This window comes from Crocodylus porosus, unplaced genomic scaffold (assembly GCF_001723895.1).
Source record: "Crocodylus porosus isolate Cpor-Errol unplaced genomic scaffold, CroPor_comp1, whole genome shotgun sequence".
Classification (NCBI taxonomy): Eukaryota; Metazoa; Chordata; order Crocodylia; family Crocodylidae; genus Crocodylus; species Crocodylus porosus.
The window spans coordinates 16,756,116-16,781,076 of NW_017728911.1; the positions used below are offsets into that span (position 1 = coordinate 16,756,116).

Sequence of the window (24,961 nt, forward strand, 5' to 3'; positions counted from 1 at the left end):
GGCGGCAGCGGCGGAAGCAGCAGCTGCCTGAGGTGGGGCGCCGCGGCCCGGCGATGTGAGGATCCTCCGCCAGAGCCGCCCCCTCCCCCAGTCAGTCAGGGAGGAAGTGAGCAAGCCCGCCTGCCGCGGCCTCTCCACACGCGCAGCACGGTAAGCCGGCCCGCGCCTTCTGCTGTGCCCTCCCCGCCGGGACGGCCTGTCTGGGGCCTTCCAGTGCGGAGGGAGCTGCAGCTGCTTAGCGCCGGGTGGGCCGCGGGGGGATTGTCGCCTACGAGACCGACGCCATCTTAGCTCGGAGCGCGGCCTTGTAGCCCCCCCGCCCTGGCCCGGGCTCTGTGTCTGGCTGGCAGGCCTGCCGTAGAGCCTCGCGTGAAGGGGGCGCAGGCCCTCTCCGGAGCCTGCCGGGCAGGGACCGCGCCCCCCGCCTTCCCACCGTGATTGTGGCCGCCGTCGGGGCCCCTGTGCAGCTGCGAGCGGGGGCAGGGCCGGATGGGCTGCGCTGTGGTGAGCTGAGCAGGCCGGCCGCCCCTCGGACAACCCTCGTCCTCGTCTGCCTGACGCCAGAGCGGAGTCCCAGCACCTGGGTCGCTGAGGGCATTGGGGAGGAGGCTGAGGCTGTGCGCGGCCCCGGGCAAGGCAGGAGCTGCGTTGCTGCGGGGGGGCTTGGCTCTCTCCTGGCCTCACACCCGTGCTAGCTTGGGGGTGTGAACTTCAGGCTTGTATGCAAAAGCTGACCCAGCCCTTCGTCAGGCAGAGCTCGCTCTGTCAGGCAGGGAGGTGTCCCAAGAAGGGAATTTCACCCTCGGGGTACATACTTGATGCCTTTTCAACAATTGACTCAGACCTCAGTTTCCACAAGCCACGTGTCACAGATACAAACTCAAGGCCCACTGCAAACACAAAAACACTGCTAATGTGGAGTGTCCACGTGATGCTGCAGGCTGTCATACGTAAATCTAAATCATGTCAACTGGAGTAGTGTGCCCAGATGTAAGTTGGCTGCTAATTTAAGTTGAGCCACAAGGGTGTAAAATCTAGCTGGTCTCCTAAAACAACTATTAAAACAAAATAACTAGGCTTGTAATATCACACAGATAATTTTACTAAATGTCCTGTCAAACTGGGAAATGGACAAGGCCACTTGGAAAAGCTCTGTGGTGGCAAAGTAGATGCTTTCACTCTCTTTACAAGCATGCTTCCTAATTTCATACAAGTGCTGCTCAGCACTGGGAGTTCTAGGCACTGGGAAATTACGCAGGTTGGAAATTCTTCATAACTCAACATGTAGTCATTGAGGGTTCTCAGCATCTTAAATTTTTGTGGCTTCCAATGTTAAATGCAGAGATGACACTTTATAGTCTTGGTTTATGTACATTTAAGAGTACTTTTTTACATAAGTCCTTCCCCTTCCTTTTCTTGTACGCTTCTGATTTATTTAACATTTTCCCATTTAATATTGAATTTTATTAGTTTGTCTCTTTTAAGGATGTCAGCACTCATACACTTATAGCATCAAATAGTAAAGATGTAAACATCTTTTCTAGTAAGCCTGTTGCAACTCTGACAGTAACTACAGTACTAGAAATGTAACAGTCCTTCAGAGAAATAACAACTTGGTTTTCATTTCATTTTATGCCATAAGATAATTTAATTTTCTGATTTATGTCAGTTATTAGTTTGTCTAATTATTGCAGTTGCAAGGCTGCTGCTGTTGTAGTAATGTTCTGTGGAGTAGTATCACACTGAAAGTTGATGTAGCAAATTAGCCTTACTTTTATTGGTTAAAAGCATAGCAGTGTCAGCTGCAAATACTTCAAAAAGAAACAATGCTTTTTTTCTTGCCCCATGCTGCTCTTGCAGTGTTTCTTTAGCTCTTAAAAAGCTTTGTCATTCAACAAGAGAACTTGAAACATATTTGAAATGTACAATTTTCTGAATTTTTTAATACTTTTTAGACAGTGGTTTTTATCCTGATTCAAATCTATCGTTATATGTAGAGTTTGAGTATATATGATTTTTTGGTTCTCGATGTCTGTTATGCCAGGACTTTATCTTGTTATTTGGCAAAATAGGAAGAGTAAGGTGCTTGTGACTTCAAAAGACTTTATCACAAGCCTCATGTTGAGAACCAGTAATCCAGTGGTTTAAATTTACTTTGCCAGACTTTGAAATTTTATTTGGATGATGAAGGGTACTATTTCCAGGTCATATTTGAGCTCTAGAGTCAGATTCATGGAATGTATGATATACTTTAAATTAATTAAAAGGAAAACCGTACAAGATTAATTGTACTCTAAATTAATTCACAATATTGCAATAAAATTATGCAGCAGGATCTAAGATACTTGTCAGAGAAGCACCCTATTTTTTAAGTTTCTGTTTTAAGACGCTGATTTTTCAGTCTTTATTTCTAAAAATAACTTTGAAGTGGGAGCAGATATTCTTAAAAGATCTGGTCATTTGGTAGATTCACAGTAGGTGTTACATATTAACTTCAGACAAGTCAAATAAAAGCTAAACCCCTCAAATATAGTACATATCCACTCAGTTATCAATCATGATCAAGTCTGGAGAGGAGAGAGACCCGGCGCACAACTTCAAAAGTTGATACATTTTTGCTTCCATACTAATAAAATTTACAAGAAATCCTCCAAATGAGGTGAATCAAGTTAGGTTCTCTTTTTGGTGGATCTGACGTGTAGTAGGGCTGTGCGAAGCTTTGGGTGGTGATTCGATTTGGAGGAGATTTGATGGCCAAATCTCCAAATTGAATCGGGGGGGGACCAACTGGTGTACAGACAGTGGAAACAAGGGGCTGTCACCAAGGAGGATTATATCTCTTGCTCAGACTGTAGGGAGACTGTTAGGAAGGCCAAGGCAGAGATGGAGGTAGGGCTAGCGACCAGATTTAAGGATAATAAAAAGTTCTTTTTCAAATACATAGGAAGTGAGAAGAAGGTTCCGGGTAACGTGGGACCCCTACAGGATAGGCTTGGCAATCTGGTAATTGCAGTAAGTGAAAAAGCTAACCTCTTTAACGAATTCTTTGCCTCCATATTCCTGAATAGGGACCGGGACATCTCCCCTCCAAGAATTGTAGATGGACCCAGGGGAGGCACCACCATGCCTAGGGCCAGGGACAACCTAGTTAGGGAACATTTGGAGGGGCTGGATGTGTTTAAATCAGTAGGTCCAGATGCTCTTCACCTGGGGGTGTTGAGGGAATTGGCAGAGATCATAGCGGAGCCTCTAGCGTGGCTCTATGAGTGCTTGTGGGGCACTGGTCAGGTACCAGAGGATTGAAAAAGGGCCATTGTGGTCTCCATTTACAAGAAGGGGAGAAAGGAGAACCCTGGCAATTATAGGCCAGTCAGTCTTACCTCGGTGCTTGGGAAGGCCTTTGAGAAAATTATCAACGAGCACATCTGCAAGGGCCAAGCAGGGGAGGTAATGCTCAGGGGTAACCAACATGGGTTCATTGAGGGCAGTTCCTGCCTGACTAACCTGGTTTCTTTTTATGATCAGATCAAAAAAAACCCTGGACAAGGGTGTCGGGGTGGATGTTGTCTTCCTGGACTTTAAGAAGGCCTTTGACACGGTTTCCCACCACATCCTCTTAAAAGACTTGGTGACTGTGGCATTGATGCTTACACAGTCAGATGGGTAACAAGTTGGCTAGACGATCGCACCCAGAGGTGGTGGATGGATTGTTTTTGACCTGGAGGGATGTGGGCAGTGGAGTGCCCCGGGCTCGGTCCTGGGGCCTGTACTATTCAACATCTTTATCAGTGATCTGGATGTGGGTGTGGAAAGAACGTTGTCCAAATTCACTGGTGACACCAACTTGTGGGGCAAGGTGGGCACGCTGGAGAGGAGGGACAGAATCTAGCTAGATCTAGACAGGTTACAGAGGTGGCCGGATGAGAATAGGATGGAATTCAAGATAGACAAGTACGAGGTGCTGCATCTAGGGAGAAGGAACCTGCAACACACCTATAGGCTGGGGAACATCCTTCTTGTTAACACGGTGGCAGAAAGGGATCTTGGAGTCATTGTTGACTCCAGGATGGACATGAGCCGCCAATGCGTGGAAACGGTCAGTAAGGCTAACCGCACCTTGTCGTGCATCTACAGATGCATCACAAGCAGGTCCAGGGAGGTGATCCTTCCCCTCTCTGTGGCATTGGTCAGGCCACAGTTGGAGTACTGTGTCCAGTTCTGGGCGCTGCACTTCAGGAGGGATGTGGCTAGCATTGAGAGGGTCCAGAGGAGGGCCACTCGCATGGTCAAGGGGCAGCAGGGCAGGCCGTACGAAGAGAGGCTAAAGGGCCTAAATCTATTCAGCCTCCACAAGAGAAGGCTGAGAGGGGATCTGGTGGCCATTTACAAACTCACCAGGGGGGCCAGCGGGATTTGGGTGAGGCTCTGTTCTCCCTGGCACCACTTGGGGTTAGTAGGAATAATGGCCATAAATTGTTAGAAGGTTCAGGCTGGACATCAGGAGATGTTACTTTATAGTTAGGGCTGCCAGGCTCTGGAATGGGCTCCCAAGGGAGGTGGTGCTCTCTCCTACCTTGGTGGTCTTCAAGAGGAGTCTGGACAGATATTTGGCTGGGGTGATGTGATCCTGGCACCCGTTCCTGCTCGGTGCAGGGTGTCAGACCTGATGATCTGTTTAAGTCCCTTCCAACCCTAAGTATTATGATACTATGACCAATTAAAAGGTCTGAATTGATTCTCTCTGAATCTTCAGGAAAGATTCAGAGAGCTTTGATGATTCAGACAGTTCCTGGTGGCTGCAGCAGGAAGCTGCAGCCAGACTTGGAGCTGGTAAGTACTAGGGGTGGGGCAGGAGGGGCTCGGGGGAAGGGGAGACCCCTGTCAGGCCCCATCCCCTGCTCACCCCAGCTCCTGGTGCTTTAAAAAAAAGCCCCACTCAGCGGGTGCTGCCGGGTGTGAGGGTGATTCCCACTGCTCCACCCTGCATGGGGGCGGCTCTGCCACGGGTGCCCTGCTTGGGCCAGCTCCGGCCTTTTAAGAACCCCCTCCCCCCCCGAAAAGCCTCAGGACTTACTGCCCCTGAAGCAGGCTCAGGGCTAAGAGGGGCTCATGCAGAGCCCCCCACATGGTGCGGGGCAGCGGGGATTGCCTCCTACCAGCAGGAGCAGTGAGTTCGGGGCTTTCTCCTTTTTTTTTTTTCCTTAAAGGTCCAGAGCCATGGTGGGCGAGGCAGCCATGGGGAGGCTGGGACAGTGGGGGATGAGTTGGGGTGCGCTCGTTCAGAGCCCCCCATGCAGCATTGGGCAGTGGGGGGCAGCAGGGATTGCCTCTGCGCCCAGCAGCACCCGCTGTGTCAGAGCTTTTTTATTTTCTCTTCAGAGTGCCAGGAGCTGGGGCAGGCAGGGCAGCCATTGCTGGGCTGGGGAGTGGGCAGGGGGTGGGCCTGGCTGATTTGGAGGTTAGTCAGGAGCGCAATCTCTGAATCACATTCAGCCAGATCGATTCAAGATGGTGATTCCAATCGTTGAATCAAATAACTGTTCCCCGAATCAGCCGAATCCTAAGCGAATAGTAGCTGCTTCGCACAGGCCTAATGGGTATCCCTAATGAGTACTGTAGGGTGGGAAATGCTCAGCTTTTTGCCTCTTCCTTCTGGACCAGCATGTGGCGAAAGTAGCCCATTTCCCTTTTTCTTCTTTATCTACATGGTGCATGATTCCTCAACTCCTCGGGGAAGTGGGAAGGAGACCATATTATTCTTATTGCGCTATCCCAGAGGTTTTGTGTTGCCCTTCACAACTCTGCTTCCCAGGAACAACTTGATGCAGGAGCTTGCTCAGTTACTGTTGGAGGAGGAGAGGCTGGTAGAAATGAGGCTAAAAGAGGACTATGTCCATCCTACATCCCAGTAGCTCTTCACTCCTGTTCTGGACTAATAGCTTTTACTATCAACTAATGAGGTTATTCTTATAGTTCATGTGGTAGAAGTTTGTGCTTCAGTAGCGAAGAGTCAGGATTCAGTCACTACTGGAACATAATGAGGTTGCTGTTAATTGTACATTATCTAAATAAACTTTAAAAGAGAAAACTTGAAAAAGAAAGCAAGTGATCAGAATTAAATTTTCATGGGCAATGACAAATCTAGTATTTCTTAAATAGTGAGTGCTTTGACATTGCAATCTAAGTAGTTTATTGTTAGCTTTTCACATATGTAGACCAAAATCAAATCCTGAAGTGTGACCAGAGTGGTGATTTTGTTTTGTTTTTAACAATGCACTTGACTAATTTACTGTTTATGACTAGTACACTTTTATGTAGTTAATTCTGCTGAGCAAGTGCAATGTCAGCTGAAGAATGTGAAGCCTCGGAATGATTTAAAAAATAGTTCACATACAGTGTATTGCAGTAATCTAGGCTTGAGTTCACAAAAGTGGGGATGACTGTCGTGTAGGCTAGGCCTGGACCACATAGATACAGATGTTTAGCTATCTTTGGACGTGGTTCTAGCAAGAAATCCACTGTGATGATGGAGTACCTTGAGATTCCCTAGCACATCAAAATGCAAAACTTTTTAAATAAAGGGTGGATGCATTTCATTTATAATAGAAGGGGGAGCAATCTTGGCACTGTTCTCTAGATTCTTCCACTTTTCTGTTCCCAAATTTTTAATCCAGTAAACACCATTATTTCTGTACTCAGAATTAAGATTCAGGTTTTCAAGTTGGACAAACAAATGTCAGAAACGTAGTATATCTAGTCAGATGATTTGGGGTGAAACAGCTGGCATCACTTGTGTAAACATGACAATCCATTTTTATGTATTTTCTTTTCCCTTGCTGATCAAAAGGTTGATGAGAATAGTCTTACAGTAACCAGCATAAAAAAGAGCATCTCTAAAGCTAGCTTCTGTGATCGGCTATACCAAGAATCTCAGAAACATGTTCACTCCATTCATAGTTGGCATGCGTATTGGGGGAGGGGGAAAACAAGATAATTGACTGCTACTTCTACATTTAAGAAAATAGTTTGGATGACTGACCATAGTTCAGTCTTAAGAGATTACAAGCTAATGTCACCAGGTCAGTCATATTACTATGCCCTAATTTAAAGTCAGATTGAAATGCTAAAAGAAACAGATTCTGAATTGGTGTAAAATTTTGTAATTGCAGTTTTCAGTATTGGAGAGGTTAGAAATAATATAACCACTACTAAAAGAATGCAAGTAATACCTATAATGACACCTACTTACACACTACAGTATCTGTGTTTCAGAACAATGAATCGACTTAGTCAGCCACAGATAATAGATTTTTAAAGAGAACTGAGAAATAAAGAGTGTGCGTTAATCTTCATTGGTAGACCACCAAAATGCCCTTATACGTAGTTTGAGCAAAACTTTATCCATATTTCAAACTGCAAGAGATAATGGTGCCATTGTGATTGCAGGTGTCATCCCAAAGCATGCCTAGCGGAATGTGCTGAGCTCACAACAGTTGTGGTGATCACGAGATCATCTAGAAATGTTTCTAAGTTAAATGTGGATACTGAAATCACCAGGAGAAAAAGCTTATATGAGCTTAGCACCATGGAAGGAAGAAACTGAATGCGTTCTACTGCAGCAGGACAGCCTGAACAATACCAGTATTCTAGCGTTACTCTTCTCTGCCTTCCCTGCTCCCCCTTAATGGCACATTCACATGAGATGAAACATTACCTTTTTTTCTGAAAAATGTTCACTTATATGTATGTTGAGGATTTTTTTAAAACACAAATAATCTTTCCCTGAATACAAAGAGTCCTTTCCTGGAGATCACAATCTTTGTTGAGCAGAGAAGTTAGTTGAAGAACCTGTTCTTTATTCAATTACTTGTATAATTTAGTGCACTCATGTATTGGCTGAAATCTCACCAAGAACATGAAAGCTTTTTTTAGTGGATAAAAACATTTTCATACAGGTTGTATTATGAAACAGAACAGTAACACCTTTACCAGAGATTCTCATCTGCTTGCTCCTGAAGCAGCTGAACAGCTTAATGAAGGCCTGGTCTTCTGTAAGGTAACTTGTTTTGTTGGCGATTTTCTTCAACACAATAAAAATATCATTTGACTAGAAAAATCTATTCCCTATTTATCCTTTAAGCCTCTACTTTTAGGTACAGAAAATGTTTTTGTCAGCATATGGCAAAAATAATTTAAAATTATTTTCCTACACTGTTCAGAAAGGCTTCCTTATGCCATGTTGCTCAATAAAAAAATTAATACAAAAACTTTCATTATCACTATTTGTACAAATCGGTTATGATAAATGTGTGCAGTACATCCAGTAGGGAGAATAGCAGTAGTTAGGGCAGGGAGGAGAGCAGTGGTTTGGGTGGGGGAAGGGGATCGGAGTGGCACTTGGGGAAGGCCGTGTGGGACTTTGTGGCATGCCTGCTAAAAGGGTTGACCCCACAATAGGTTAGCGGCTATTTGGAGAACCTGAGTTTTTCAAATAAGCAGGGCTAAATGGGATGTATCCTAGAGTAGTGTAGGAGTTATTTGAGGGAATTTCAGAGTCATTGACTATCTTTTTTGAGATCTTGTTGAGGTTAAGCGAGGTCCCAGATGACTGGAAAAGGGTAAATATAATACCCATCTTTAAGAAAAAGGAGGAGGAAGACTTGTGGAATTAAAGACCAGTCAGACTTACCTCAATGCCAGGAAAGATGAAGGGAGCAGGTTATCGAGGTTACTGCGAAGAACCTAGAGGAGAACAAGAACAAACTGACTAGCACCACCAATGAAAGGGAACTGGGGATAATAATAGACCACACCGTGAATATGATCCAGCAGTGTGACGCTATCGCCAGTAGGGCAAATAATACTCTTAACATGCATCAGTCGATGTATCTTCATCAAAACCAAGCAGGTGATTCTTCTGCTCTACTCAGCACTGTTGAGACTGCAGCTGGGGTACTGCATCCAGTTCTGGGCACCACACTTTAAGAAGGACGTAGACAAGCTGGAGAATGTCCGAAGAAGCGTCATCCCTATGATCAGGGTCTTAAAAGGCAAGCCATATGAGGAAAGGCTGAGGGATATGGGACTCTTTAGCCTGAAGGAAAGAAGGCTGAGAGGGGACCTGGTGGCAACTTACTGCTACATTAGGGGAGTACATCAAAGGCTTAGTGAACAACTGTTCACAAGACCATGTGAGGGGAAAACCATGAGTAGTGGCCAAAAACTCCTGGAAGATGGATTTGGGCTCAACATGAGGAAAAATGTCTTCACAGTCAGGTTGTCCAGATGGTAGAATGAGCTCCTTCCAGAGGTGGTGCAATCACCTGCCCTGGAAATCTTCAACAGGAGACTAGACTGTCAACTTGTTGGGTTCACCTGCCCCCCAGTTATCTTTCCTGCTTGGTGCAGGCGGCTGGACCTGATGATCTTCCTAGGTCCCTTCTGGCCTTACAATCTCTGAATCTGTGAAGGTGTTCAGGAGCAGACAGTATGGATTCATTATGAACCAATCATCTAACCAACTGGATTGCATTCTGTGAGAAGATGATGGGTGATATGGATGAGGAGAGAAGTGGATATGATGTACCTTGATTTTTAGCAAGCTTTTTGACACAGTCGCCTATGACATTTTCAGTAAGCTACTGAGATACAGATTAGGTGGAAGTACTGTAAAGTAGATACATAACTGGTTGGATCATAGTGCTCAACAAGTAATAATGGCTTGATGTCTATGTGGGAGGAGGTATTTGGAGTGGGGTTCTGAAAGTGTTTGTCCTGGGTGTCTTCATTAATGGTAGCATCTTCATTAATGATTTGGCGGGTGGCATTGAGGGCATGTTTGGCAAATCTGCGTGTGCCTCCAAGTGGGTGTAGTTGCAGAAACCCTGAAGGGTGGGGCTGTGATTCAGAATGACCTTGATAAACTGGAGAAATGATCCAAAATCAGATGAAATTCAGAAAGGATAAGTGCAGTCCTGTGGTTGGGATGGAACAATCACATGCACAAAAACAGACTGTGGAATAAATGGCTAGGCTGCAGAACATCAGAAAAAGACCCAAAGCTTATAGTGGACCATAAGCTGAATAGTAGGTGCTCTTGTTACAAAAATGGTCAGTAGCTTAGAAGTATCAATTGCAAATCAAGGGAAGTGATTATAACGCTCTGTTCAGCATCAGTGAGACCTCATCTGCAGTTCTTTGTCCAGTTTGAGCCCCCATACTTCATCAGATATGTGCACAGATGAGAGTCCAACAGAGTGAGAAAAAATAGAGGCCTGAGAAATATGGCCTGTGATGAAAGACTGAAAGAACTAGGATTATTTAGTCTGAATAAAAGACTGAGGGGGGAACGTGATAACACTCTTAGGTGCATAAAGTGGGGTTATAAAGCTGATGAAGATACACTTTTCTCTGTGACTGCAAAGTACAGGACTAGGAGCAATAGTCTCAAATTGCAGTCGGAAATTTGGATCCAATAGGTTCAATGTTAGGAAGAATCTTCTGACTGAGGGTGGTTAAATATTTGAATAAGCTACCTGGAGAGGTTGGGGACCCTGTCTTTGGACACCCTTAAGTGCAGGTAAGACAGCCACTTGATTAGATGGTTTACTCATTGAACAATCCTGCTTTGAACAAGGAGTTGTATTAGATGGCCTCCTGAGGTCATATCCAATCCTACATTTCTGCGATTCTAGTTTTCTTGAAACCCTTCAGAATATGCAAGTATCATTATAGATTACTTGGAACAGACACCTATTGCTTTTCACGAAGTTTGTGAACCTTTGCTTTTAAATGTGACTAGAACACATCCTATGTTGTTGCAGAAACTCAGTCCCAGTTTTTATGTTGGGAATATTATGCGTCATCACAGTAGGATTTGTTCCTATTCATAATGGGTCTGTTTCCACCTATTAACACTTTTTACTCGTCCCATAGCTTCAGTTTATTTATTCATTTTTCACACAGTATTTGCCTTTTTTGAATCGCACCTAACACAATTGTAAGAATGCCAGTTCCACCTAGTCTAGCAATGATTGAATGCCGTATTTCAAGTAAAGACCATAAGACTGAAGTACGTGGCAAACAAGACAGAAGTTGATTTTTAAGAATGGCTTTAAAAGAGGATGAGATTAGGAGCTCAAAACAAGGATTTTGTTCTGGCATAAATGAGTAGGAGGAGAAGGTAACAGGAACAATGTATAAGGGAAGTGGACCCTGGTAAGTTTTAACATGCATTTTAGGCACAATCATACCAATTCCATTGATCAGTGGAAGTTTGATTATATTCTTTCCGTAATTTGTAGAAATATTAACAGAGAAAGGAAGACTTTTAATCCCTAACTAATTTCAGTTCACCTTTACAAAATGTACAACTAATGGAAGTTTCCTGTAGTAGCATTAGCATCAAGTTTAGTAATCGTAATTGTTGGAAGTTGGGACACTTCTTCCTTTACTTGGTTTTCTGTGAAAATGTTTTATATTTGTCTTTTTTTTTTTATCTAGTATCAAAATGGCAGAATTGTTTATGGAATGTGAGGAGGAGGAGCTAGAACCATGGCAAAGGAGAGTGAAAGAAGTTGAGGAAGATGATGATGATGATGAGCCCATCTTTGTTGGGGAGATTTCAAGCTCCAAACCCACCAGTACATGTAAGATAACTTTAAAAAAAAACAACCCCCAACAAATCATATGAAGTATACTTTCTGGTCTGATGAAGAATGAAAGTAATATTGTACCCTGTTTTGAAAAGATTGGATTTTGTGCCATCTGTAAAGTTAAGATCTAATAAGTTCCTTCAATGTTTTCTATTGTTTTTCTTCCTGGTTGTCTGTTGTTCAGTTAAAATACCACGTCTCTTGGGATACAAGTACAACAAAGTTTTCTGTTTCTTTGGCCTAAAGTTGGCTTTAGTCCCTAAAGTTTTAAAGTAAGGGCACTTTATTTAATTCCTTGAAATAGAAACACCTTGCTTATGCCCAGAACTGAAAAAAAAACAGTTTTAATTTTAGTCCCCAGTATTATAACTGCAATTCTCAGTCTTTTATTATAGTTGGGAGTTTTCTTAGGAGATTTAATTCAGCATGGAGTCATTGAGAAAAGGAGGTATCAGAATAGTAGACAGTTTAAAATGTCTGGGCACTACTTCATTCCAATAAAGCCACATTCCCTCGTGTATTTTACAAAAGACATAACCAGGAGAAAGTGTCTAAAATAATCACTTTAAAGGCCTCTGAGAAATAAGATTTTATTATTAATAAATTCATGAATTTCACTTGATAAGTGTATGTTCATCAAGTTCTGTAGTTTTTTCCTAACACAGGCAGTGCAGGGAGTGAGTTAGGTGATTGTGTTGTGATCAGCTGTGTCAGAATTTCATGTTTGTCCTGTACGTGGACTTTGGCAGGTAAGTAAAGGAGAAACTGTTTTTCTTAAGATTTTTTTTTTTATCTCCTTGTGTGTAATGTCCCTCTTTCTATATCACTTTACAATTAGTTTAGCACAGCAAACGGTATAGGTTGAATGCTACTATTTAGTATTTTTCGTATATTATACAAATCCTTATTTTATTATTAAAGATGCATTGGTATTATGCTATAGGTAAAGATCATTACTGTAATTTTTTCACACATAACTTTAACTTTTTTCCCAGAAATTAGCCCGCAAAACTGGGGGGGTGCCTTTAAGTGCAGTAGTTAGTTTTCTGACTGGGATAGAAGCACCCAGATTGGATTCCTGCTCCAAAGTGCAGCAATTGTTGCATTATTATTCAGGCACCTGCAAGGGAATCAACTGACTTAATATCTCACTGTTCTTTACTTCAGAGATATTAATACCACCTGTTGTCAGTATTCTTCAGGTTCTACTAATCAAGCTAGCCTTTCTTAGGGCAATTTTGCTGTCTGGTAGCTGCGTCTGGTCTCTCTCCTCCTATTTTACAGTATTACAGGCATTTTAGCTCTTTTCAGAATCATAGATCCATCCCATGGAGACCAATTTTTAACAACAGCTAGAGTTCCATCTTTAGTTAAGCAGGAAAGGGAGAGTGAGTCAGATGAAGCCTGGGCTATGTCCCTGCTCTATGCAGCCAAAACTTGGGGAAAAAATATTTATTCTGCCTTTTAAAAAACAAGGTACATATTATATTCCAGGGTAGATTGTATGTGAGAAATTGTGGTATTTTATTTCAGAATGTAAAGTTCATGCTTGGATGTTTGAAACTTAGGATAACAAGTTACCTGCAGGAATATAAAATATTTTGGAGAACTAAAGATACTTTTTCCAGTTTAGGCTCTCTTAAAAGTACTGGGATACAAATTCATTTTGCATCAAATACTCCATGAGGTATCTGTCAAACAGTCTTAAAACAATTTTGGTTTTTAATTTTTTTTTAGTTATTTGAAAAACATGGGTTAAAAGCACAATGTTAATGAAGATGATCATTTTAGGTAATAAGGCATGAATGAAAAGGACTGTACTATCATACCATGCTGAGTATATTGGTGAAGAGATGCCTTTATAGTGTATTGTAATGTTGGGTTCTTGGTTGATTTGGAGCAACATTTCTGTTACTCCCACTGCATTGTTTTATGTCTAGAGAGTCCCAATATGGTATTCCCATTCAGCTTAAAACAGTAGTGATACAGGATTGGAAAAAAACCTCTTTGTAATCTGTTTTATTTTTTTAGTCTCAGTAATTCCAGATGTAACTGAAGGGAAATCCTCCTGCTTGGGGATATACCCAAGGCCCATTGAAGGGCCAGTTAACTTCAGAGGGCTTTGGATTATACCCCAAGGAACTATGCAGTTGTCTAGAGGCATCGTATGGTCTTGTTTTCCAAACAAATCTTAAAAAAATTAAGCGTCTTTAAGTAATAAAAACCTAAGTGTATGAAAATGTCAATTCAAAATAAGTCAGTGCAGCTAATGCATCTGAAATTTGGACAAAAATAATTTGCATTGGCTTTCACTGTGGTCTCAATATCTCACTGTTAAAATATTTAGCATGTTTAATATATTTGTATTTGTGCTGTATAAACACTGATCCTCTATTGCCAATATCCAGTTTGCAACTAAGGAAGAAGTAAGAGAAAGGATTAGGTAAGCAATTTACCCAAGGCATTAAAATAAACTGTAGAAAGAATCAGGCCATAGTTGAGAAGTTTCTGACCTCTAGACCCAAACATGGGGCTGGTTTACGGCAGTTTGAGACCTTGTACGTGCTGTGATCTTGCTGTGATCTGACATCCCCTAGGGTTCCAATCTAGTACTCTTGTCCCACATTTAAGGAGCCGTTTTTTGTCCCTTAGAAGCAACAGCACTAGAACTGTTCATTCAGGAACAGGAGAGTTGGCAACAGTGGTTCTAGGTCCTTTCGAAGGGGCAGTGATGAGAACAAGGACCTCCTTCAGTTTGAAGATTGGTAGGCTGAGACAACTATGGTGTTTTCCTCCTGTCAAGCATAGCATCTTCAACTGAGTAGCTATTAATAGTCTAACATCAATGGGTCTTAGTCTGCAGTCAGTGCATCACAATAAGGCTTCATATAATATCTGCCTGGGAATGTTATTTCACATCGCTGCAGGCAGAAGTCTTTACATTGATTGGTTGCAGCTTCCAGACTATTTGTGATTATGAGAGAGAGGAGAGGTACTTTTTTTTAACTAAAAATAGAAATTCTGGTAAAACTCCAGAAACTAGGGCCTATAATGTGGGCCTGTTGCACTTATCTTTTAACCTACTGTTACTGAACTAGGGCCACTGGACCAAATCACTTCAGTTAAACTGATTTTAAAAAAATACTGTATTTACTCAAATATAGAATCATAGAAAATTAGTGTTGCATCCCTCCGCTCAAAGCGGGTTCATCCTCAACTAGATTATTCCAGACGAGACTTTGTCTAGATGGGTCTTAAAAACCTCCAAGGATGGAGATTGCCCAGAGAGGCTGTGCAACCTGTTCCAGTATTTTACTACCATCCTAGTGAGAAAATTCTTTCTAATATCTAACTTAAACTTCCCTTGCTGCAACTTGAGACCATTGCTCTTTGTTCTGTCACCTGCCACCACTGAGAACAGTCTAGACCCATCCTCTTTTGAACCCCCCTTCAGGTAGTTAAAGGCTGCTATTAAATCCCCTCTCAGTCTTCTCTCCTTTAAGCCCAGTTCCCTCAGCCTCTCCTGAAGTCATGTGCCCCAGTCCCCTCACCATTTTTGTTGCCCTCCGCTGGACTCTCTCCAATTTGTTCACATCTTTTTTATAGCGGGAGCCCAAAACTGCAGATGTGGCCTCACCACTGCTGAATAGAGGATAATTATCACTTCCCTTGCCCTGCTGGCAGCACTCCTACCAATGCAGGCCAATGCCGATAACCTTCTTGACAACAAGGGCACATCCTTGGTTCATATTCAGCTTAGTGTCCATTGTAACCCCTAGGTTGTTTTCTGCAGAATTGCTGCCCAGCCAGTCAGCTCCCATGGTATTGGTTCATGGGATTTTTCTGTCCTAAATGCAGGATTTCACGCTTGTCTTTGTTAAACCTCATGGGATTCCTTTTGGCCCAATCCTCCAATTTGTCTAGGTCACTCTGAATCCTAGCCCTATTCTCCAGCATCTCTACTACTCTCTCCAGCTTAGTGTCATCTGCAAACTTGCTGAGTATACACCCCATGCCATCTTCCAATTTGTTGATGAACAAAAGCAGCCCCAGGACTGACCCCTGGGGCACTCCTCTTGATACCAACTGTCAACTAAACATTGACCTGTTGATAATACCCTTTGAGCCCAATGCTCCAACCAGTTTTCTCTCCACCATACAGTCCATTTATTCAGCCCATACTTCCTTAGCTTTGCCTGCGAGAATATTGTGGGAAACTATCAAAAGCCTTGTTAAAATCAAAGTATACCAAATCCCCTGGTCTCCCCACATCCACAAAGCGTCAGCTCATCATAGAAGGCAATCAGGTTGGTCAGGCTTGACTTGGCCTTGGTGAATCCATGCTGACTGTTTCTAATCACTGTTTTCTCCTCCAAGTGCTTAGAAATGGATTCCTTAAGGATCTGCTCCAGGATTTTTCCAGGGACTGAGGCGAGGCTGACTGGTCTGTAGTTCCCTGGATCCTCCTTTTTCCCTTTCTTAAATATGGGTACTATGTTTGCCCTTTTCCAACCATCTGGGACCTCTCCTGAAAGCTGTGAGTTTTCAAGGATGATGGCCAGGGGCTCTGTAATTACATTAGCCAACTCCCTTGGCACCCTCAGGTGCATCCCATCCGGCCCCGTAGACTTGTATCTGTCCAGCTTTTCTAAATAGTCTGTAACCTGTTCTTTCTCCACTGTTGTCTTGTCACCTCCCCAAACTCTGCTGCCCAGTGCAGTACTGTGGGAGCTAACCTTGCTTGTGAAGACTGAGGTGAAAATGGCATTGAGCACTTCAGCCTTTTTTGCATCCTCTGTCACAAGGTTGCCTCCCCATTCACCAAGGGACCCACGCTTTCCCTGATCCTCTTCTTGCTACTGGCATATTTGTAGAAGCCCTTGTTACCCTTCACATCCCTTGGTAGCTGCAGATCCAGTTGCACTTTGGCCTTCCTGACTTCATCCCTGCATGCCCAAACAATGCTCTTATAGTCTTCCCTAGTTATCTGTCCAAGTTTCCACTTCTGATAAGCTTCCTTTTTGTGATTTAGTTTACTGAAGAGTTCCCTGCTAAGCTAAGCAGGTCTTCTGCCATACTTGCTAATCTTCTTGCACATCAGGGTGGTATGTTCCTGCACTTTCAGTAACACTTCTTTCAAATACAGCCAGCTCTTCTGGACTCCTTCCCATCAGACTGGCTTTCCAGGGAATCCTGTCCATGAGTTCTATGATTGAGTCAAAAGTCTGTTTTTCTGAAGTTCAGGATCCTTACTCGGCTGCTCTCCATCCTTTCTTTCCTCATTATCCTAAACTCAGTCATCTTATGGTTGCTGTTGCCCAAGTGGCCATCCACTATTACATTCCCCACCAATTCTTCCCTATTTTGTGGCAGCAGGTCAAGAAGACTCCAGGCCCTGGTTGGCTGCTCTAGCCCTTACACCAGGAAGTTGTCCCCAGTACTTCAAAAACTTCCTGGAGTGCCTGTGCACTGCCATATTGCCCTCCCAGCAGATGTCAGGATGATTGAAGCCCCCCATGAGAACCAGGGGCTATGATCAGGAAATTTCCACTGGCTGTTTGAAGAAAGCCTCATCCACCACTTCCTCCTGGTCTGGTGGTCAGTAGTAGACCCATACCATGACATTGCTCTTATTTCTTTCTCCTCTGACCCTAACCTAAAGACCCTCAACAAGCCCATCTCCAGCTTCATACTGGAGCTCTGAGCAATCATATGGCTCTTTTACATAAAGTGCAACTCCTTCTCATCTTCTCCCCTGCCTATACTTCCTGAACAGTTTATACCCATCCATGACAGTGCTCCAGTTATGCGAGCTGTCCCATGAAGTCTCTGTTATTCCAATTATGTCATAGCTCTCTGACTGTGCAAGGACTTCCAATTCTTCCTGCTTATTTTCCAGGCTCTATGCATTCATGTACAGGCATCTAAAGTAACTAGTTGATTGCCCTCATTTCTCAGGAAGAATTAGAACACTTCTCCTGTTGCCCCTTCCTGCTTGCTCTTCCTCCAGGTCACCCACTTCCTCACTTAGCTCAAGGGTTTGGTCTCCATCTCCCGGCGAACCTAGTTTAAAGCCCTCCTCACTAGGTTAGTGAGCCTGTCTGCAAAGATGCTCTTTCCTCTTTTTCAGGTGGATCTCATCTCTTTTCCCACACTCCCCCACACTCTAGTGCTGCCTTTGGCAGTTCTTCCTCCACAGTCCCAGAGGTCTCCTCTAGCACTGAATCAATGAACTCTGCATGACTGAGAATGCTTCAGAGCCTCACCACCACCTCCTGTAGCTGTCTTGCCTGTTCCCTGAGAGAGACCACCAGAAGGCACTACTCACTAGGGCTGTGCAAAGCTTTGGTAGCTGAATTGCCCTGATTCGGCAACTGAATCTCTAAATCCAGATCAACTTGGGAGACCTATTAAAAGGTCTGAATCAATTTGGAAAAGATTCAGAGTGCAGACATGCAGGAAACAGAAACTGAGAAGGGGGTGGGGAAGACTGCTCTGATATTGACATCTGTAGCTGGCCGGTGACTGTAATCTTTCCCTGAATTCTCTTCCAATCACAGTGCTCTGGGGAAGGGACATAGAAACAACATATGAGGTGCATACACACAGTCCTGGCTGGGGAAAGCCCAGACATGTAAGATTTTTGAGAGGTCTGAGGCTTACTGGTTGCAGTGGAGTTGTGAGAGAGAGAACAGGCAGGCAGCTCGGATCAGATCAGCTCAGCTCAGGGGATGAGAGACAGGCTTGGGGAGGGGGGAAGGGATGTATCGGGTAAAAGTGGAGAGGTGTCTGGGGAGTCAGATGTCAGGCAGGTTATAGTGCATCATAAACCCAATGTCTATATCAGGGTCCATGAGTTTCTTGCATCTAGGAGGTTGATGAAGTGAAGTTCATAGGCTTGTCTGTGAAAAGCGTCCCTCTGAATTGGCCGAATAGGAATTGAATACTTGCCTCTTTGCACAGGCCTACTGCTCACACCACAGGCATTCCCCCACTTGACCATCACTAGAAGTAACCTGCAAGTCATAGTCCCCACAGTGCCAAACCTGGACCTGGGTGGAAGCCTCGATGGTGAGCAGTGCTGCCTGGACAGAAACCTCACAGATGCAAGCAGAGGCAGTGGTAGTGATGAAGATACCCTTCCCCCCACAATAACTAGATTTTATCTATAGAAAATTTATAAATTTGTTACAATTTTCCAAGTGTAGAATCTACTCGTTGCAGGTTTGCCTTGAATTGTCCCCTTCCCACTACTACAGCAGGGAAAATAAGTCTGGAAGGTCAGGTAGCCCCTTCTCCCCCCTCCTTACTGTCAGACCCTGCTCTTCCTAAGCACATGGAAACAAGGGACAAATGTGAAAACAGTGACTTTGTATTAAACACAGCTGTAGTAATTTGCATATATAGTACCCACAGGCTTGGTTCATCCAGAATTGGTGAATTTTACTGTTTTTCTTGAACCTGCTTCAAGTTCTAGCACAGGTACCAAATAAGTACACGTTTAAGCAGCACTTCTGTATCTACTCATATATAATACAAACTATGCATGATATTACTGTAAAGCCAAAAGGCTCATAATTTACTCTACAGTTCACTGAGCTGGGCTGGCCCCTAGCAGAGTCAACAGCATTTCAAGCTATGGTGACTCCATAGCTCATCACTGCTCAATGTATTAATGTGCACTCCAGATCCAACGCCCCCCCCCCCCCAGGAGCCATGTACTAATTAGCCCCCACTCATGACTGGGTGTTATCGCATGTCTTGGGATCCTCTAAAAAATTATATACAGATGAGGCGCACTGGCCAAGCTGGTCTGGCTCTACCTTAATCATATGCACCAGGCTGAGAGAGAGGGTGACAGAGGGATTCTGGGTGAACTGTTTGGGGCCCTATTTTGGGATATTTGCCAGACTTAAGGCTGGTGAAGAAAAAAAGACTCAGGCACAGCTCAGCTGTGAGAGTGAAAAGGAAGTTGAAATGTATTCAACATAGTGCCTGGTCATGACTTGAAGAAGAGGTGGTGGTGAGGCAGATTGCACTCAGTGTTGGCTGGGTTTAGTCAGCTTCATACTTGGTTTACATTGGTGAGCACATGCTACTTTTGGCAGAAGTTTAATGGTAGACAGTATATTTAATGAGATTTTCTTGTATGTGAATATAAGATGAAGGGCTTTTTTCCCCATGCTAATTGGTGGAGGAGGATGGGGGGGCTTCATCTTGTATTTGAGTAAATATAAATTATTTCCATAAATTTATTTCCTTTGTAACGTAGTACGTACTTACATGGCAGATAGAGCGAGTATATCTCTGAGAGAGTGAATTAATCATCTTCTGGCTTTTATATTATCAACATGGGTTTAAAGTAAAGTTTAAAATTTCAGAAACTTTCTTTGTGTTGGTGATTGGGAAGCCAGAATGAACACACCTTTGCTTATCCCTCTTTCTGTTTTGTAAACTAAATAAATTTGACATAAAATCACTGTGAAACAGCAACAAAGCTCTCAGTGTGACACATTTATTCCCTTTTTCATAAAGGATTATGCTTTTTAGGTACATAGCTGTGGTTAAAGCAATCACTTTGATACAGAATGCAGCAATTAATGCAGCTAATATTGTACATATTGTAAGAGAATGTTGTGGGGAATAAGGGAGGACCTTGACCAACATCCCAGATTAGCACTTAATACAAATTTGGTTTGGTTTTCTCATAATTTCCCCTGTTTTTCCAACTGCTGAACACAAAACTAAGCAGGATGGGAACTGGTAGCAGACTTAAGTACTGTGATTACAAGTGGTTATTTCTTGAAAACAGTATTCAGTATGTTTCATTGCTCAGATCAGGGCTGTTCATTTGGTGGGCCACGTGTGGCCGTTGAGGTGTTAACACACAACTCACTGGCTCCCATCTGACAGCCACTTTACCCATAGCTCTTGTGCTTGTGGCTGCCAGGGTCTCCAGGCTCCCCCTCCTGCCTTCAGCCTCTGGTTCCTGGCTCTGCTTTTAGGAGAGGGAGGTGCAGAGGGGCTGAACTGCTAGTGCTGTGCCCCCAGCAGGGTATGGAGCTCAGCTGCAAGCTTGACAAGAGAAGGAGCTAGGCTGCCTGTGCTGCAGGTGGGCTGCTTGCATAATATTTGCAGTTAGGAGGGGGCAGGGGAGAGCCAGGATGCTCATGTGTGGCCCGATGTGGTGGAGGGGGGTCATGGAGGTGGGTTGTACATGCTGTGTTGTGTGTTTGGTGAGGGGGAAGCTGGGCTGCATGCGGCAGAGGGCAGGGGGTGGGTCCCATGGTGTGTGGGCCCCCAGGTCTGTAGGCTTTGGCCCTTTGGTGCCGTGATGTTGGACAGCTCTGGCTTTTATTAAATACTTTAAAGATACTTAATCTATTACAGGACCTGAAAAATAAAGTTTTGATCATATGTAGTTGCAGTGAAAAACAAGGTTCCATGCTGAAATTACAAATGGTAGATTTATGAAGTGATTCAATCATAGACCCTCATGGAGTTTTTTTCTTTTAAATAGTTCATCCTGAGATCATATTATTATTTTTGGTAATATGTCTCATGTATGATCTAATAAATGTTTTAGGTGCATGGAATGTGAAGTATGTATGTGTGCGCGCTTTCGCGTGCACGCCCCAAATTGCCTAAAAGTAAAAACACACTTTGTGAACTATGGTGGCCAGAAAGCAATCTAGTTGTTCAAAAGATGCCCTGAGCTAGTGCTAGGTTTGAATTCCAGAGTGTTTAGCTAAGGTTATTGTTTTCCAGTAGGTATACAAACCATGTCAGAGCCTCTTCCTCCTCCTCTTAAGCCTAAAAGTAATTGTTATTCATTTGAGTAGTCCTGTTTGAAGTAAATAGTGTTTCTTAATCTGAATTGGTTGTTTAATCATTTGGGTCCTAGGATTTCCTGATTCCTGCCTCTCTGTTGACCAGTCAGAATTTTCACTACTTAGCTGCTTTTATTTGGTAGGTTCTTGTCCAGTGCCTTTGGGGGCTGATGATGAGTGTTTTTATTCCCATTTCATAGATGCAGTAACTAAGGCATAGAGAATTATTACTTTTCATAATGTCATAATTTGTGGCAGAAGTAGTGGAAAAACACAAATGCCTGAGCTGTATTGTCTACTAGTCCACAGAGTAGCTTAGAAAAAAACTGTTTCGAATCTCTTTAGTTAGGCTCTGAGTGAAATGCAGCTGCCTATATTTCTATCCCTTTGGCATTTTACAGATAGGAATTTGTAAGGAGGTGCAGAAAATCATCAGTTTTGGAGAATTAATTAAACTAGAAAAAGGTTGATATGGGCTAATGAGCATTAAACCTGGACACTGGCAACTTGTAGGAAAGACAGTAAAAGCAAATGTCAGAGACCGAATGTTGGAAAATCTTCACCTAAACACTAAAGGAAAAGTTGAAGTATCACAGACAAATACTGGAGAATAGGTTCTCAATCTAGGTTCTCCAACAGACACACACAAACGTGTGTGAGTTCCTGTATTATATATAAGGGAACTGGAAGGCCTGGCAATAGAAGATGACATTGACAAAATAATGTTACTGGAACATGCTAAAATAGCATAGGTAGTACTTGCAACCAGTAAGGAAAGACTGGTTACCTCACAGGAGTTAAGAAGTAATTGCTAAATTTAAAAGATCTCTTAGATTAATAAGGTAAGAATTGTGGGTGGAAAGGACCATGTGGTAGAATCAGTAAGGATACAGATTGAGTCATAAGGACACAAGTTTGATGACAGGATACACTGTGATTTTTTTTCTCAACAAAAGAGAGATTGCTGTTCTTCAATACCATGAATGCAAAGACTGCAAAGTCTTGTAAGCCAGAAATAAATGCATAGTAGCTTCAACAACCATGTTGTTTACATTTAAAATTTGAGGCACATAGTATGCAGTACACCAAACAAAAACGAAAGATGATGAAGGAGATCAGTGAATAAAACATGAGGTTCTAGGGGCTTTTTTGAGCCAAGCAGGTATCTGTCAGAAAATGGAAAGGAAAATGACAAGTGACCTGATGAAAAATGTCTTGCATTTGAAAGCTTGTCTGACTATCCCAACTGCATAGTTGGTCTAATAAAAGATATCACCCTAAGAAATCCTTGCCCCTTGTATAATTTCTGGGCCAGCACAGCTACTAAATCACTCTTATGCTACCAGAAAATGGAAACCAATCCTAGTTGAACAAGTAGAAATGAGCATACAGGCTTAAAAATTGGGATGACCACTCTAGAGAGGAGGATTTTGTGTAATGCTTGGGTGTGAGACAGATGGAACAGTTGTATCAGTATCAAAGGATACCAATACAAGCTGTTACAATGCCACTGTTACCTCTGCCTGATTCTGTAGTAGGACAAGTGTAGCAAAAGTGTTCTAACTGTTCATCCTGGATCAGATAGGGCGATCTGGCTCACTTGTATTGCTGCAGGAATGTGCATGTATAACAGTAACTTAGCAGCAACAAAAATAATCAGTTTCTCATTTGAATCTACTGGTGTATTGGAGGGCAGTAAACTTCAAATTATGTTTGAAAAAGTATTAGGCATTATATGTAATAAAGTTGTCTTCAATACTAGAAAAATTGCTTGAAGCATTTAATTGAAAGTCAAAGTAAAGATAAATTAACTGTGATGAGATAGAGACAAAGCAATGCAGCTTCTAATAAGGGGAAATGGTACTTCTCTAGTTGGAATGTTCTGAATATATGAACTGAGTAATGGGTAAGGAAGGGATGACTGCCATAGTTTGAGACTTTCAATAAACCTTACACAACATTCCCTAAAGAAGACTGTTCAGACGAAAAGGAAGATATGAGTTGAAAGGTGAATTTCTGTTTAAAAATGGTAAATGTTCAGTTTGGCAAAAGGTTAAGAGTGAGGTATCCAGAAGCTGGGCATTTGAATGAATACATATTTTAATATATTAATATCTTGAAAGGGAATGACAAATGCATTGTCAAATCTACCGATAATGAATTATTTAGTGCAATCAAATCATGGTAAGATTGGGGAACCTTGGAGAGTATTGACTTTTCTGTACCAGTGGATATAGAATGGCAAATTAAATCCATTCTTAACCAACCAGAAGTACTGCACATTGGAAGGGATAATTTGAAGGTACTTCATTAACCAGACTTCTAAAAAAAATATAGTCCTACAGCTAGCTCAGTAGCAGGTCAGCCATTGCCTAGACAAATTAATATTTCAGGAACCTCACAAACACTGCAGAGACCGGGTGCTGGATGTTTATCAATACAGCAGAAGTTATTGTCCTGGTTAAAACAAATACAAAAGAACACCTGCCATCACTGCTAATTGTGTGAGTGACCACATTAGCCATAAGAAATAAAGAAGAAAATACTGTCAAGCCATTGGAATAAGAATGTTCACCTGGAATACGGGGAATTCTGGTAAGTCTTAAAATCCAGCAGAATGGAAAAGGGGACCAGACTAAAAAAACCCAACAAAAGCCACTAGCAGCATCAAAGATTTCTTTGTGATGACAGTCAAAGATTTGGTCTGCACAAGACAGGTATACAAAATAATATGACAAAAATAAATTGTGTATTCTTATTTACTCACAATACAGAAACATGGCTTATTCAACGTATTCCTTGAGATGTCCATAATGATGAGCTGATGCAGCTAATTTAGAATAAGTACTTCACATTATTCCTCCTACTGTATGTTACTTTGTGTTTGGAGTAATATGTTTAATCAGCAGCTAGTTGGGGGCGTAATTTGCTTCCTTTTTATAGAATCATTTCAGTACTTGGGCAACTTTTATAAGAAATAAATTTATTCGTTTCTGGCTGTTATTGTTGTCTTCATAGCCATCACAGCTAATCACGAAATCCATTTGTGAGAGCTGTGCATTCTAATCTTCTTGAACTAGAGCTAAAGATGACTTGGTAAATAAGGTTGTTAGGGACTAAAACTGCAAGAAGATGGTATCTTTAGTTCCTTGTTTGTACAAGAGAGATTGTGTGCAGCTTGGTTTGTCAGGTATTCTAGAAATGGCATTCCAGCTAATAAGTGAACAATTCTTAGTGGCTTATGATAGCATAACAAATAAATGTATTTACTGCTTTTCATTTTTGTTTTTATTAAAATTGAGTTCAGCTTTTAGTAATTCAGTACTGGAATTAAGACGCATGTAACTTTTAACAGATATATTGAACAGAGTCAACCTGAGCTCATCACGAACGGGAATGCAGAATGGTGCACCCAGTAGAGGTACTACATTGTCCTAATATGGTAATTAAGAAAAACTTAATGAAACTTATGATCGC

The 24,961-nt window shown here is 42.6% G+C and overlaps 1 protein-coding gene across 9 annotated transcripts in view; it reads left to right on the forward strand.

Annotated features, from left to right (window-relative positions):
- The first annotated feature begins 6 nt into the window (after positions 1-6).
- The window catches only part of ZNF280D (zinc finger protein 280D), an 84,053-nt gene continuing 59,098 nt past the window's right edge, over positions 7-24,961 (forward strand). For 8 of the 9 annotated variants that reach the window (XM_019533509.1, XM_019533510.1, XM_019533512.1 and 5 more), the window contains exons 1-3: positions 7-150; positions 11,503-11,648; positions 24,840-24,905. In XM_019533509.1, coding sequence (XP_019389054.1) covers positions 11,510-11,648; positions 24,840-24,905 — 205 coding nt within the window. In that variant the 5' untranslated portion in view covers positions 7-150; positions 11,503-11,509. The remainder of the gene's footprint in view (positions 151-11,502; positions 11,649-24,839; positions 24,906-24,961) is intronic. The other variant, XM_019533511.1, reaches the window with a different exon arrangement.